This window comes from Mytilus trossulus, chromosome 1, assembly GCF_036588685.1.
Source record: "Mytilus trossulus isolate FHL-02 chromosome 1, PNRI_Mtr1.1.1.hap1, whole genome shotgun sequence".
Taxonomy (NCBI): domain Eukaryota; kingdom Metazoa; phylum Mollusca; class Bivalvia; order Mytilida; family Mytilidae; genus Mytilus; species Mytilus trossulus.
In genome coordinates, this window is record NC_086373.1 from 9,440,429 (window position 1) to 9,456,976 (window position 16,548).

A 16,548-nucleotide genomic window follows, 5' to 3' on the forward strand; every position below is an offset into this window, starting at 1 on the left:
CAACATTTGATTGTGCCTGTCTCAAGACAGGAGTCAGGTGACTAGTTGATAGACAAATACCTAAATTAGGTAAAACTTTCTAAACTATCAGTTTGTACTATCAAATCAACTATTTTGATTGTAAAGCTCAAATTTTGGGCACAATGATTGGTTAATAAAAATATATATCTATCTATCTATCACGTGATATGTACTGCCATGGTGCGATTTATTTATTTGGTGTTGTTTTTTTTTGCAATGTATCTTAAAGAGGAACATAATGGTTTTAAGTACAAATAAACAAATTGAAGTGTTTCGAATAGATTTTTTTTTTATCTATTTTAAAAGTGTTTTAAAAATTCCTTTACATCGTAACTGTCCGTGTTGAAACCTATTGAATTCCAAACTGTTAATAGTTTTTCTTTTGTTTTTCGGATATCTTGATCTATGAAAGCAAGAGAACAAAATGGTATTTCATTTCCATCATTTTCACAATCTTCTAAACTGTTGCTTAATTGGTGATAACTTATAATTCCCTTGTTATCCATATCTTTGAATAGATCAACCGTTTGTAACTTCGTCAAATGTTCTTTATGTACAGACGGTACACAAGCTATGCCCATTATTTGATGAGTTGGAACCGGTTTAGTAATTTCTGGACGAATTCCTAAACAAGTCATGAAAGTATACAATAGAAGATCGATTCCATAGCATGTCAATACCCAGTCCCTTATATAAAAACTAGGCATTCTAGCATTCATTTCTATAAGCTTTGGTCCATCAGAGGTCATTTTCATTTCGACGTTGAAAACCCCGTCGACCAACCCTATACCAATACAACATTTATGTGCAGCAGTCATAAGTTCTTCTACTGCGTCTTTTGATAGACAGCTAGGCATTGTGGCGGCTGTTTCTGTAAATCTATCCTTCCTTGTTGGGCCATAGTCGGTTACAAACGAAGCAATTAGCTCCCTCTGAAATAGTATAAGTTCAATACCATGCTGAGTCCCTTCTATGAACTCCATCAATGTGAAATTGTTTCCATGTGTTAACGCTTCATTCTCATAAGTCACTTTGAACTGTTCTAAATCTGTAATACGTTTTACACCGGCACCACAGCATCCGTTTTCCGGTTTCATAACGGCGGGAACTCCAACATAAGAAAATGCATTTTCGATGTCAGATAAAGTATTGATTTGGTAACATTTTACAATAAACTGGTGTGTCTGCTCTTTTGTTTTTAATACCTCATAAGTTGTACCTTTATATTTAGCCACATATGCTGCTTCTTGTCCTGGGCCGTGTAAATTTTGATGGTGACAAATGATTGCGGCTAAAGGGCCACATGTGTCTAAAAATGTAACACAGCCGTCAATTGTTACTCCTTTCTCCTTTAGAATTTTAATTATGCATGTTGCATGCTCCTGGTCCGTTTGGTGACTCTGAAAGTCGTATTCAATAAATGCTGTAACCTTTGAAATGGCAAGGTTTTTATCATCAGGGTCAACCAAAACAATCTACAGTAGAACATATATAATAAACAACAATGAAATAAAAACAAACGTAGCTTTGTCCTAAGTCATGCAGAATAGACTATAATAGAATAGAATGGAATGCATCAGAATGATTTAAGTTCTATCGTTGTTATTGGTTCATGCTGTCACGAAATTAAAGTTCCTTCATAAGTGGAAGAAATATTCTGTAGTATTAATTCTATTGGAGGTAATTGTTCTGTATTATAGTATTTGTTCCGTATTCCAGTATTTGTTCCGTATTACAGTATGTGTTCCTTATTACAGTATCTGTTCCGTATTGCACTTATTGGTTCCGTCAGGGACGTATATATTTTAAGTCCTTGGGTATCGAATATTTGTGCCAACAGGAACAGGAACAAATATTATGACATTGTTTAGAACAAAGAACTTCTGTTAGACGAAACAAATATACGTTGACAATACCAGTCTGTCATATCAGTTTTTCGTAAATTGTTGTGTTATAAATTAGTTTTTTTATGTTGAATTTCTCGTTTGCATGACTTTTATTTTCTCATCGGCACTCTTACCACATTTTATATATGTAGTTAAATGGGAAGTGGCTTTTATTATATTAATTTGTTGAACGTGAACTGTTAAGATGTTATTCGCTTAATTCGAAAATGAATATAAACTACTGGAAAAAAAAATATATCAGCATACATGTCAACATACATGTAACATAAAATAATTAAGTTATGTAAAGCCACTGTATCACTTACCTTAATTCCAAATTCTTTATAAACATCCCAAATAAATCGTTGACAATAACCACCAACACCAATCACCAACACAGTTTTGTCCTGCATAGCCAGAAATTCTCGTGGTGTGATCATTGCTATGCTAAATAATGTATTAAAAGATGTTTGTTTTGTTCACACATCGTTGTCAATTTAATGGAATTTTAAGCGACTGTCAAACAAGTGAGAGGTTAAGCTAGTATTTCACCAGGTAAAATCCACCAAGAAAATAACTGTACCAAGTCGGAAATATTACAGTTGTTATCCATTTGTTTGATGTGTTTGAGCTAAAGCCTTTTCATTTTGACTTTCTGTTTTGACTAATGCTCCTCGGAGTTTGGTATTTTTTGTTACTAGTATTACTTTTTAGTTTTTACAATTAACACGACAGTATTAATTAGTGAAACATAAAGTTAACGTCTTTTCATATCCCTCTTATTCCATTACTGCCGATATGTGGAGTAATGATGTAAAAACAATAATGACTAAATGTAGTCTACAAGATGTGTATTTCAATCAAAACTCAGAACGACGACCAACGGCTCAAATCGTATCTTGTGTTAAGAACAAGCTCGTTGAACTGCATCAACAGGAATGATGGCTAAATACATTGCAAGATATGCCTAAATTACGAACATATAACAACATAAAAACTGACTATAAGGTAGAGCCATACTTGAAAAAGTGTTTATCAAGACAACAACGATCCGTGATAGCCCGGATGCGAAGCGGAACTTTACATTTAGAGATCGAAAAGGGCAGATTTCGTAATGTGCCACTTGACCAACGCCTTTGTAAAATACTGTTGTCAGGTCATTGCATATTTTGACTTTAATATTGATTCACCTATAGGGTCTTTGCATCGGAACTTAACACATTTTTTTTAAAAACAGTTGTTGGCATGACACGAGTTATGTTCTTCTCATATTTTTTATGATAGTACGATACTTAACCCCTAACGGGAGGGATTGTGCCTGATATTCATATGATGAAGACATAATCTTTCAATCAGTTTAATTGAGGTCTGGAGCTGGCATGTCAGTTATTAACTGATATAGTAGTCTGGTGTTATGTGTATTTTTGTCATTTTATATATTTTCTTTAGTTACATCTTCTGACATCGAACTCGGACGTCTCTTGATCTGAATTTTAACGTGCGTATTGTTATGCGTTTACTTTTCTACATTGGCTAGAGGTAAAAGAGAGGGTTGAGATCTCATAATAGATATAGGAAGATGTGGTGTAAGTGCCAATGAGACAACTCTCTGTCCAAATAACTGTTAATTTATTCATATTAGAAGTGGGACATTTAAAGACGTATCGTATCCGTTTCTGATACGTTGACGTATCTGAGAAAATATCTACGTATCTGAGAAAATATATATGTGTTAGTGTTTAATAGATTATTTTCATGTTTAAATATATGTCTTTCTATGTTTGATATCTTTCTTTCATTTATATCCATTGCTACACTCTTTTTATTACATGATAGTTTTCAATTTATGAATACTCGTGTATATGTTAATGTAATCACTCGATATCTAAACCATCACCACTTCTCCGTCCTGAAATAAAGATTTATGATATAAAATTGAAGATGTGGTATGATTGCCAATGAGACAACTATCCACAAACCACTGAATTACAAGCTTCTGACTTGGGACAGGCACATACACAATTAATGTGTGTGTGTGGGGGGGGGGGGGGGGGTAAACATGTTAGCGGGATCCCAACCCTCCGCCTAACCTGGGACAGTGGTATAACAGTACAACATAAGGACGAACTATAAAAATCAGTTGAAAAAGGCTTAACTCAACAGATAGACAAAAAATACAAGTGGACGTGGCCGGGTACTTATACATCCCGACACAAAAAGACACAATGAACAGATCTGAGAGTACTCTCAGTATCTGACAGCTAGTTCAAAGCCACTAACAACTAATAAAAAAAATCATACCTCTGAGACTAAACAATCAATCCGTACACATCTAACATACAATGTATTTAGTGTAAAGACGTCATAAACAGCCAGAGAAAAATATGACCCTGTGCAATTCCAAGTTACAGGTATCGACAGATTGTAGATCCATGAAAATGTATATATATATAACATACTAGTAAAACTTAGTAAGCTTTTAATCTACTGATAACAAAATCCATATTTATACCAATAAAAACAAAATGCAATGATCTTATTACAGTGTTGAAAAGGTAACCTTTTAGAATTAAGTTTATTCAAAGGAGCAACAAGTTTACATGGATCATTTCTAAATTACCGAGTACGGTTTATAACAACATTTCCGTAAAATTGAGGATGTGCTATCCCGTTTGAAATAAGTTTTCTACAGATACAACAAAACTTCAAAACCAAATCTTTATACCTATGGAAAAATTTTACCAGTAATACATAGGTTGCGTTCGTTAAAAATTAAAAACGACACAACAGACACGGGCATAGCGAACAAGTTGTGAAATATAAACACCGTTAGATGGTGCCACAGGAACATCACCATCTAAAAATGGAAAATTAACAAAAGGGGACGAAAAATCGTCTCTATTGTCGTAAATTTAAGTGTGTAGTTTCCCAATTGAAACCGAAATATTTAAATCCAGGAAAGGACAGTTATTACCGAATACATTTGATTTATTTAAAGAAAGTTCTTTGGGGTACATTTCAGCAGTATATTGAGAAAATTCTTGATTATTTAACGAAAAAATATCATCAAGATAACGGTAAGTGTTATTGAATTTATCAATTTAATGCAATTTCGACGGGTCGTTACTGAGTTTAGTCATAAACTGTGATTCGTAACAGTATAAAAATAAGTCTGTTATTAAAGGGCCACAATTAGTGCCCATGGGGATTCCTACAACCTGTCGATACACTTTGTTGCCGAAACGTACGTAAATATTATCAAGGAGAAAATTAACAGCTTCAATAATCTCATCACACCTCCAGTAAGTATATCTAGCATATTTACCTTTCTCATCAGAGAAGAAGGCTTTAAATGAGTTGCAGCAAATATATCTACATTCAGCTTTACCAAACGACCATTTAATTAAATAGGAAAACTTTTGTTTAAGGTGGTACCTAACACTACAGGGAGATAACTCTGTAAAGTCAGCTTCACGTTTTTAATGACGTTGTGTTGTAAAAGGAATATTAAGCTTCTCAATGATCAAAATTGGTGTTTGTCAAACTGCTATATAACCAGTGTATTTTTTCTGACAAAACTGTTGGTTCAAATTTTTTGAAATTTTGAAATTTTTGTTAAAGTGTAAAAGTTTATACTTTGACATAATTTTATGAAAATTAAACTCTCCAAATTAATTTTAGTGAAAGAATTGGGTACCATGATCTCAATTCTATACTACCGTTTACGTAAAAATAATAATACTGATAATAATAATATCTAGCTTGAGTTTAATTATATCACTGAATAAGACCAAACAGCTGAGTGTACTGTAGTAAATAATAAGATACAAATCGGAGGTTTACAAAAACAACCAAATTATAGGACTTTTGTGTGTATTGTTTCTTATAGAAAACAACTATGTAAAATGAAGAGCAAATAATTGATTTTTTTTTTTATTAAAAAGCCTAAAACAATATATGGTATCTGTAATCCCCCCCTCGATTAGTCCAATTTTGATATCAATGTTATTGTTCCCCTACTAGAGAATTTTACGTTTGAAACGAAACTGACGTACGTTAACGCAAGAAACTTCGGCTTACAATTATATGAACTTATAAAACATAATATAAATTGTGGTTATCTCCCTGCGCCTGAAACAAAATTTCAGATTTCAGTTATAATAATGTACTTTCATGTAACAGAAACAGACCATTCGATTGGGGGGGGGGGGGGGGGGGGGCAGTTGTTGGGAATTTTCAAAACAATTTCCACGTCAGAGTCTCTATCCCCCTCCCATTTTTTTTAAATGATCGATGACTTTTAAATTACAAATTAAATACAGAATAACCGTAAACTGTCTCGAAATATCAATGTTGGCTGAACCAAAAAATGGCCGCAAAACAAGATGATTGGAATAAAAAAAATCATGTTGGCAAGCTTGGACAAATGGGCTTAATCAAAATTTCGCCGTAAAAGTTTATCCATGCACCCCCTCACCTTAAAATGAATTGGTTGCAGCCTTATCAAAAACAATGGACATCTATTTAGCTGAACAAAAGTAAAATGTGTACAAAAAAAGACGTTATAACTTACCGTTCGTGTTTTTCCAGGTTTTTTTTTTAAAAGTTAAATATGTCAGACAGCACAACTACCATTCATTCAAATACATCACTTGACTGACATCCCTTTTATATGAAATTAAGTTATTGTTGCATAAAATTTTATTAAATACGTAGCAATTTGTACGTGACCCCGTTTAAGTTTATATGTCAACAAAACCATCAACCGTTCTCGTGATAAAATATTGGCTAAAGCGTAGTAGACTGAACTGTCTAATGAACATGCTGTTATCGGTCATTGCCATGGCGTAAATAAAATTTAGACTAATGCAATCAAAGTACTCCGGTACTGTTTACTCGAATGAACCCAAGTTTGTAGATTATTACGGCACGAAGGGTCCACAGATGCATAGACAAAAGACAATTTCAAAACAAAGTGAGGAACCTCGTACTTTACATTTAAATGTATCTATTCCCTCTTTAGGGGAACAAATCATATTGAACACTGTTATTGCAGAGGCGGATTTAGGGGGGGGTAGGGTGCCCGGGCCCCCCCTTTTTGGGAAAAAATTTGGTTGCTTATATAGGGAATCACTGAAGCGTGACTGGAGCGGGCCCCCTCTTAGGTCAGTCAGTGGGCCCCCACTTATAAAAATTCCTGGGTCCGCCACTGTATTGATTGCACTATAAATGGGCATTGGTTATTGAGATATTATACCTGGGATTTTTGACATTTACTTCTTTATTCTTAATATCTTTCGAAAAATAACATTATTTGATATATTTAGATTTAAGGACATATAGGTTAAAAGTCTATAGCTAAAAAAAAACTTTGATAGTAAGTTACCGGTATATATCTATCAATTGACCATTTGCTACCTTGAAATTCAGAGTATATCTGAAACATAGCCCTGCTTGCGAAACTATTCTGTCAAGTTTTTAACGTCTAAGAACAATAAAATTGGAAGAATTTAAGATAAATGTATAATTCAGTAAATGTAAAATGTCTATGCAATGGAAAAAAAGGTAACAGGAATATTGTTCATGATACCAAATCCCTCACACACTTGACTTACTTTTTTATTTATTTATTACCTAATTACAAATTCCACATTTGCGCCGAAAAAGGGGGGTACAACTATAGCATTGATCCGGTTAAAGTCATAAGAAACCTCAAGTAAAAAAAAATTAATGCATATGTTTTTTATAAATCAATGGATAGTCTTCATTATAAAACTTATGTACATATACTTTTTTCTGAAGAAAATTCTTTAATTTATTCATATTTAGAAGAAGTTTACTTTATTTGAATTGCTTCCTTCCAGCAAGCAATTCCCCCGACATATTTTCCGTATGCAAGGTGACCTCAGTGTGACCCATCTCGTAAATATCCGGTGACCACAATACGCATGGATGTCCTTAAAATAAACTATTATCTGTATTTACATGCACAGGCACTTGTCTCAACAAAAAAGTTCCTATATACCTTAATATAATATGTTATATTAAGGTATATATAGGAAATTTTTTTTTGAGACAAGTGCCTGTGCACTGACCGATTGAAAAAAAAATGACGATTATACAAAATTTACACGAAATAAATGATAAATTCGAGTACAGAAGACTAAGTTTATGATGTGTGCATGCGTTGGTTCAAGAATTGGAAGAACATTATTTTCACCGGTCACTCGTTTCTTATGACTTTAAAAGGGGGTTGTTCAAAAGGTACCGGAATAGACTTACGGTAGTGGAATTTGTAATTAGGTAATAAATAAATAAAAAGTTATTACTCGTGTTTAATTAAATTTGTCCATATTTACCTGTAACATGAATGCGTGCATATTTTATCAAAAGCTGCACGTCTAAAGTAAAACGCGGTAATGATTTACGCAAGTGGTATGCAACGCGTTCAATACTTTTATTAACTTATAAAAGTTACCCGACCATGAGAGCAAAAATAATTATCGCTAAATAAGAGCCTATAGGTAAACATACAATACAATACTGTAAAAAAGATAACTGGCCAAGTATATCTGTACTACATCTTTGCTTTATGTGTTGTCAAGTGTGTGAGGAATTTGGTCAAGCCCCGTTTTGATTATATTTAGCCAAGTAGTTTCAGAGGAGAATATTTTTGTAGCAACCCAACAACTGATTGTCCGATTCATCTGAAATTTCAGGGCAGATAAATATTGACTTGATAAACAATCAAACAACTTGTCAGATTTGCTCTAAACGAGCCAATTAATTTTTAGTGAGGGTGTTGGCTACCACCTTGAGAGCCTCTAGTTTTCCCTTCCCCCTTTTTTACCAAGGTTGGAACCCCTTTTTAAAATGGCTGGATTCGTACTAGTCCAAATAAGTATGACGTCTTGAAAGGTTATTGTATCTTATTTTTCTGTGACGCCTCCCCTGGACTAGATCCACCCCCGAATACGGGGAAGTATTCCATATACGGATACTGTACGTAGTCCGAACCGAAAATTGTCAGGAGTTTTAACGAGTTTTATCACTTCCGGATTAAAAATTATTAAAAATTTGTAAAAATATTTTTTTTCAGTATATTATTTAGAAAGTTGTGCATAAGCAAAAAATAAAATAAGAAATCTGAGGTAAGAAATCGCTCATTGGCCCCATTTGCATCGTAAATATTTTCTGTAAAACGCTATACAAAGGACATTTCACATGAACATGATGAATGAAGAAAAATTATGTACACATTTATAAATGGGTTTCAACACATCCGTGTCCATTCGCTACAATACTATTCCAATCTCTCTGTATGTAATTTCCATCACTTTGAATATTTACAATGCATAATGTGTTTACCTACAGGGATCATCACAATAGTCGGGTCCTGGGGCCGGGGCCCCCGCCCCCTTTTTCATGGGATTTTTTTTTTATTACATGTATATAGGGAATCATTAATGCATGACTGGAGCAGACCCTCTTTCAGGTCAGTCAGCGGGCCCCCTTATGAAAAATTCTTGATCCGCCACCGATCACTACATTTTGTCCTACTGTGCTTGTTTAATGAAAGTTAGCATATTAAAGAAAATGGTAATCTGTATCTGTATCTGTATTTTCCACTTGTGTAATTAGGATGGGTACGTCACAGATTCCTTTCGGCTATTATGTGACGCGTTGGTCTGCGCACAATTAGTCGCGCTTGCTGAGGAGTGCTGATTTAAACTCCTCGGTAGTAGTGGCGCACACTACTGAGTCTTCCAGATGGTTCCAGTTTATTGCAGTGCGCACAAAAATAGAGTTCTTGTACTGTTCTGTCTTACTAGTTGGAACTATGACTGCACGTTTGTTGTTACGGACTTGGTGGTCTATAATGTTTTTTGTTACAAAGTTATTATATGTTGTTGCTTTGATTTGTCTCTTTGGTCTATGAAATTGGATTAAATCGTCGGGAGGAAGCGCTGGTATCTTCCCCTCAACCACTTTGAAACAGAAGATCAGTCATTGTTGTTGGTGTCTTGATTGTAATGACGGGAGCTGAAGTTCTTTCAGCATTTTTGTCATACATCCTTCCTCTCTTGATTTGTAGTCTTTTGTAATGAATCTAGCACCTCTCTTTTGTATGGATTCTAGTTTGTCAATGTCTTTTTGGATATATGGGTCCCAAATAATTGATCCATACTCCATTATTGATCGTATGAGAGCTATATATGCAGTTTTACGGCATTCCATAGGACAGTGTTGTAGGTTTCTTCTAAGGAAGCCTAGGGTAGAACTGGCTTTGTTACACGTATTTGTTATTTGTTCTTTCCATTTAAGATCTTCTTGTATTTGGAGTCCTAGGTATGGGTTGGATGACACTTGTTCAAGCGTGTGGTTGTTAAGGTTGTAAAAACGCTGACTTTTACTTTTCAGGCTAAGCATATAACATTTTTTGGCGTTGAAGCGCATACCCCAGTCGTCGGCCCATTTTTCTAGTGATTTGAGATCCTCTTGTAGTTTGTTATGGTCATTTTGGTTTTTGATTTCCCAGTAGAGCAAACAGTCGTCTGCAAATAGTCGTACTGATGAGTTTACTGCATCTGGGAGATCATTTATATGACACAGGAAGAGGATGGGTCCTAGTACCGTTCCTTGGGGGACTCTGGATTCAACTGAGGCATTTCTTGAGTTTTCTCCATCAAGTTGTACTAGCATTTTTCTTTCGGTTAGGAATGAAGTTAGCCATTTGTGGATATTTCCTCTAATTCCATATTGGTCTATTTTGTGCAAGAGTCTATCAAGAGGTACTGTGTCGAACGCCTTTGAAAAATCCAGAATCGCAATATCTACTTGGTTTCCTTTATCGTAGGATTGTAGCATATCATGGATTGTAATGGCAAGTTGGGTCTCACAGGAATATCCAGATCTAAAGCCGTGGTTTAGTGATGTTAATACATTATGCTTTTCCAGATGTTTGAGTATATGACGGCATATGATGTGCTCAAGAAGTTTACATGGTACTGATGTCAATGAGACTGGCCTGTAGTTTTCGGCCGCGTGTCAGTCTCCTTTCTTAAATATGCTAGAGATGTTTGCATTTCTCCAATCCTCTGGTAGTGTACCACTGTCTAGTGAGAGCTGGAATATGAGTGTTATTATTGGTGCCAGATGTTCGGCGCATTGTTTTAGAACTCTGTTTGGTATATTGTCAGGACCAGATGCTTTGGATGTGTTTACTCTCTGTAGCAGCTTTTTAACTCCTTCTGATCTGATGGTAATTTGATGTATGGAGTCTTTTACCCTGATGTTTGTTTTGGGTAGTGTTTTAGTTGTTCCTTTTGTGAAGACAGACGCAAATTGCTCCAGTAGAATTTGCGCCTTCTCCTTACTGTCGTTTATGAGCTGTCCATGTTTCTTTAGTGGTGCAACCCCTATATTGTCCTGTTTCCTTGACTTAACATACTTCCAGAAGGGTTTTGTGTTGTTCTTATTCATTCTTTCAATTATAGCGTTGTTAATATAATTGTTTTCTGCTTTCCTAATTTCTCTTTTGCATGTTTTTTGGAAATGGCGGTAGTTTGTCCATGATTTTGTTCTTTTGGCCTGGTTATACAAGTTTTGTTTTTTCTTCAGCATCTTTTTGATCTTTTGTGTTATCCATGGTAGTCTGTTGTTGGAATTGACTATTTTTGATGGTATGTTTTTATCAAGGCTGACAAATAGGTGTTTCTTGAACATCAGCCATGTCAGCCATGCTTCGTTGACATTTTGGTTGTTTTGGATACTGTTACTTATCTGTGATAATAGTGAATCTAGATCTTTATTCACTTCATCCCAGTTGGCTCTTGCCCAGGTGTAGACTTTCCGAGGATTAGATTTGTAGTAGAAAGGTTTGATGTCTGTAATAGTTTAGACTTTAAGTTGTCTCATGGAACTAGAGAAATTCATCAATTAAATGTAATAATATATAGGCCTGACCTACCATTTATAGTAAAGTCTCTGCTAATTCCAAATGCAAATAGGAGACCCTTTTTACAAATCTGTGTAAACCTTGAAAATGCTGACAAAAACATAAGCTTATATAGAAATTATGTGTTTTTCTATTGCAGGTTATTATCATGACACATGTTTGATTAATTGATAAATTTGTGATGATCAGAAGAATAAGGAGGTTGTTGGGAAGAAAGCTTGCAGGTAACTAGTGAAGAGTTTTAAGATGCTTTAGGTCCACTATTTGTTAATCATGTTAATGTTTAAAACTATAGTTACTTTACAATGGTGAATGGACTCAACCATTTACATACATGTTTATATTATTAAGGAAAAAAGAAAATGTAAAACAAAGAAAAAAAAAGAAACAACATTCCTTCATGCTTACCGGTGTTTTAATGCATGAAATGTTGTTTCCTAAATATCAATATATGAAATCTTATTTTTGGTAAATATTTATGCTCTTTTGTGTAAATCCAATTTTTATTTCCAGGTTGCAGTAAAAGTTTGGCATTGCTTTGTTTTAGTTTAGCTGCTGTATATTTATACTTCAACAGATCAAGAAGTCAGTTTGAATTACAAGGTATGAATAAAAAGTATTTACAGATTTACTGTTGATAAATATTGTTTAACAGAAGAAATAAGTAATTTAATTTATATTTGGTAAGATCTTTAATTTGAAAACAGGAATTTTCCCTGTCAAGCAAAGGGAGTACAGATTTTAGTTTAAAGACTGATTGGAAAGGAGTCAGAATAATGGTAGGGTACAATGGCTTTCTGCACATTAAAGATCTGACTCATCATGAGGGCTTAATTTTGCATCTAATTTCTAATCCTAATGCATGTGATATTAGCCACTGGAAATTTGATACCAATCCATCATTATTATCACCAACTTTCTGTTTTCTAATTCATTGCTAAGCACCACAAAAGCTGTCTTGAAATTATTATCTCAGTTTGAATAATTATCTACATGACTAAATATAACTATTGCTATTATAATAATTAACTTACTTATTTTATTTTTCAGGAGTGAGAGATGTTTGGGATGCAAATGGTGTACAGTCACCAGAAAAAGGTATCTCAAATGGATATCTACAATTTTTTTAAAGTCATAAAAAACCTCAAATTAAAAAAAAATCAATTGATAGTTTTCATTACAAAACTTATGTACACATACTTTTTTCTGAAGAAAATTCTTTAATTTGTTCATATTTAGAAGAAGTTTACTTTATTTTAATTGCTTCCAGGAAGCAATTTCCCAACATATTTTCGAATGCAAGGTGACCTCAGTGTGACCCATCTGGTAAAAATCTGGTGATCGCAATAAGCATGGATGTCCTTAAAATAAACAATTATCTGATTGTACATGTTAAACACATGCTCAATATCCATGCTTTTTTGTTGTTTGTTGACAAACAGGTGACAACTGTTAAACTTTGGCTTCAAAACACGAACTTTTATTACCTGCCATATTTTCACAACAACACTGACCGATTGAGTAAAAAATTGACGAGTACAGTATACAAAATTTATGCCAAAAAAAAATTGATAAAATCGTGCACAGAAGAAGAAGTTTATGATGTTTGTATGCATTGGTTCAAGAATTGGAATAACATTATTTTTCACCGGTCACTCGTTTATCATGACTTTTAAAAAAAATTCTATTAAATATACTGTTTTGCCTTAATTTATACAGTAGGTTTGAAAGTTTCAACAGGTGCCAACCTTCACCCTTACCTGAAACAGTGGTGTAACATTACAACAGAAAAAAATGCACTATACTTAACAGATTCCACCATGTCTCTGGTGAGATCTGATATTACTTTTCAGTTGAATAAAGATATTTAGAATACCCTGTGTTTTAAATTGGAGATGTCTCCAAAGGAGAAATAATGTATTGCAACCAATGCAGTAATAAAATCTATATTTTTATGGTGTATTTGCAAGGACATATAAAACAAAGAATTGTTTATATATTAATTCTTGATAATAAATTATAATTGAACATGTGAATGTGAAATAATTTTTAATCAATTAAAACAAAAACTCATATCCTCAGAACTGAATTTATATCATGCATGACAAGTACAGTTTTGAACAAGCTTTATCCTTGTCCATCCTTTGATACTTTTAACCTTTGAAACACACCTGTATCTCAGACATAACCTTAAGATGATACTGTTGTAGGTGCAGCGTGTGGTGTGGTATGTGGAATCGGACAAAAATCATTTTATGTAAAAACAGGGACTGACAATACAATTGGACCAACAATATGTTATGATGGTAAAGTGTAAGTATCAATTTTCAAAGACCTCAAGGAATGGTTCATTCTTGTTGATATATTTGCTTATATTATGCAATTCTAAGGTTACAGTACACCTTATCGCTATTTGTCAGCCATTACTGGATATCACACAGGTTCCGGTAAAATTTTGATGTCATAATACAAAATATCTGAAGCCACAATGGAAAAGTGTTTTTTGTATGCATCGAAAGTTCAAGCGGCTGGGTCAGCCGAGATTAGCAATAAGGTGTATTAGTACAATGAAAAATAAACAATCTTGATCACTTAGCCCAGTACTTAAAAGTTTTCCATAAATAAAGATAACATGTTTTTTATATAACTGCAAAAATGGAAAATTGTTTGGTTGTATATTGGTACGACGTTGGCGTTGTCATCGTCCGGCGTTGTCTTCTTCCAAAGACTTTTTTCGCATTATAACTTTATTATAAGTCAACAGTAATCCATAAAATTTAAACACAAAGTTTATGACCATAAAATGAAGGTTGGGATTGATTTTGGGAGTTTTGGTCTCAACAGATAAGAAAAAGGGCCCAAATAAGCATTTTTCTTGGTTTTTGCACAATAACTTTAGTATAATGTAACAGAAATCTATGAAATTTTAACATAAGGTTTATGACCACAAAAGGAAGGTTGGGATTGATTTTGGAAGTTTTGGTCCCAACAGTTTAGGAATAAGGGGCCAAAAGGTCCAAAATTAAACTTTGTTTGATTTCATAAAAAAATGAATTATTGGGGCTCTTTGGATATGCCAAGTCTAACCTTTGTTTTTTATTGCATTAACTTAGAATACCTCTAAAGAATGGCATTCTAAAACATTTGTATCACTTAGAATTGATGGTATAATTGTATGATTAATATTTCCAGAATTGATGGTATAATTGTATGATATATATTTTTAGAATTGATGGTATAGTTGTATGATATATATTTCCAGAATTATAAGTCCAGACAACAATAATGGAGGAAGAGGCCTTAATATATTGGTTATTGATAGTAAGTATGTTGATCAAGATCAGTCATTAGGTTCTTTCAGGGAGAAAGCTTTTGTTGTCCAGGGCTTTCCCTTGAAATTGAAGTAGAAAGCTCAATTGAAATTATAGGCGGCTGTAACATGTGCCGGACGCCCACCAAGCTGTAAGCTTCTTGCCTTACGGCAGGGGGTCTGAAGGCTGCTCAAGGCCCCCATAAGCTCGCATAAATAGAGCAAAATCCTGCATTATCGCAATCTCCTGGCACCTAATTTCATCTTTCAAATGACCATTTTTTATGTATGAAATTAAAGAAAGAAAGAAAAATCTCAAAGAAATTTCATTTCAAAGGGCCAAGTGAGCTTTTCTCATCACTTGGCGTTTTTTATTACAAAAATCTTCTCCTCTGAAACTACTGGGCCAAATTTAACCAAACTTGGCCACAATCATCATTGGGGTATGTAGTTAAACAATTTTGTCCTGTGACCCGCAAAACTAACTAAGATGGCAGCCATGGCTGAAAATAGAACATAGGGGTAATATGTAGATTCTGGCTTATAACTTTGATACCAAAGCATTAAGAGCAAATCAGATAGATTACTATTGTTTATTAAGTCAAGATCTATCTGCCATGCAATTTTCAGATGAATCGGACAATGGATTGTTGGGTAACTGCCCCTCAATTGTTAATTTTAAGGATTTTTTTTCTGTTTTCGGTTATTATCTTGAAAATTAATATAGATAGAGATAAACTGTAAACAGTAATAATGTTCAGCAAAGTAAGATCTACAAATAAGTCAACATGATCAAAATGGTCAGTTGACCCCTTAAGGAGTTACTGCCCTTAATAGTAATTTTTTACCAATTTTTTGTAAATTTTTGTTATCTTTTACAAATATCTTCTCCTCTGAAACTACTGGACCATATTTAACCAAACTAAGCCAAAATCATTATTAGGGTATCTAGTTTTAAAAATGTGTGCGGTGACCCGGCCATCCAACCAAGATAGCCGCCATGGCTAAAAATAGAACATAGGGGTAAAATGTAGATTTTGATTTATTACTCTGAAACCAAAACATTTAAAGCAAATCTTACAAGGGGTTAACTTGTTTATCTAGTAAATATCTATCTGTCCTGAAATTTTCAGATGAATTGGACAACTGGTTGTTGGGTTTCTGCCCCCCAATTGTAATTTTTAAAGAAATTTAGCTGTTTTGGGTTATCTTGAATACTATTAGAAATAGAGATAAACTGTAAACAGCAATTATGTTCAGCAAATTAAGATCTATAAATAAGTCAACTTGACCAAAATGGTTGACCCCTTAAGGAGTTATTGCCCTTCATAGTCATTTTAACAATTTTCATCAATTTGGTAAATTTTGGTAAG

At 33.9% G+C, this 16,548-nt stretch overlaps 2 protein-coding genes across 4 annotated transcripts in view; one reads left to right on the top strand and one right to left on the bottom strand.

The window, feature by feature from the left end:
- Positions 1–258: 258 nt before the first annotated feature.
- LOC134714571 (carnosine synthase 1-like) lies at positions 259–6,619 on the bottom strand. The gene is made up of 3 exons (XM_063575930.1): positions 6,481–6,619; positions 2,234–2,354; positions 259–1,496 (listed from the first exon to the last, which is right to left on the bottom strand). The coding sequence occupies exons 2-3, from the start codon at positions 2,345–2,347 to the stop codon at positions 321–323; spliced, it is 1,290 nt and encodes a 429-aa protein (XP_063432000.1). The 5' UTR covers positions 2,348–2,354; positions 6,481–6,619; the 3' UTR covers positions 259–320.
- Positions 6,620–8,949: 2,330 nt separating this feature from the next.
- Positions 8,950–16,548, top strand: part of LOC134714608 (protein O-linked-mannose beta-1,2-N-acetylglucosaminyltransferase 1-like) — a 65,999-nt gene continuing 58,400 nt past the window's right edge. For all 3 annotated transcript variants that reach the window (XM_063576014.1, XM_063575997.1, XM_063576006.1), the window contains exons 1-6: positions 8,950–9,058; positions 12,005–12,089; positions 12,379–12,468; positions 12,916–12,963; positions 14,076–14,178; positions 15,128–15,186. In XM_063576014.1, coding sequence (XP_063432084.1) covers positions 12,047–12,089; positions 12,379–12,468; positions 12,916–12,963; positions 14,076–14,178; positions 15,128–15,186 — 343 coding nt within the window. In that variant the 5' untranslated portion in view covers positions 8,950–9,058; positions 12,005–12,046. The remainder of the gene's footprint in view (positions 9,059–12,004; positions 12,090–12,378; positions 12,469–12,915; positions 12,964–14,075; positions 14,179–15,127; positions 15,187–16,548) is intronic.

Coding starts and splice junctions, on each gene's coding strand:
- LOC134714571 (XM_063575930.1), bottom strand. CDS start 2,347: ATGATCACACCACGAGAATTTCTGGCTATGCAGGACAAAACTGTGTTG. Junction 1,497..2,233: donor ATAAAGAATTTGGAATTAAG/GTAAGTGATACA, acceptor GTTCTACTGTAG/ATTGTTTTGGTTGACCCTGA.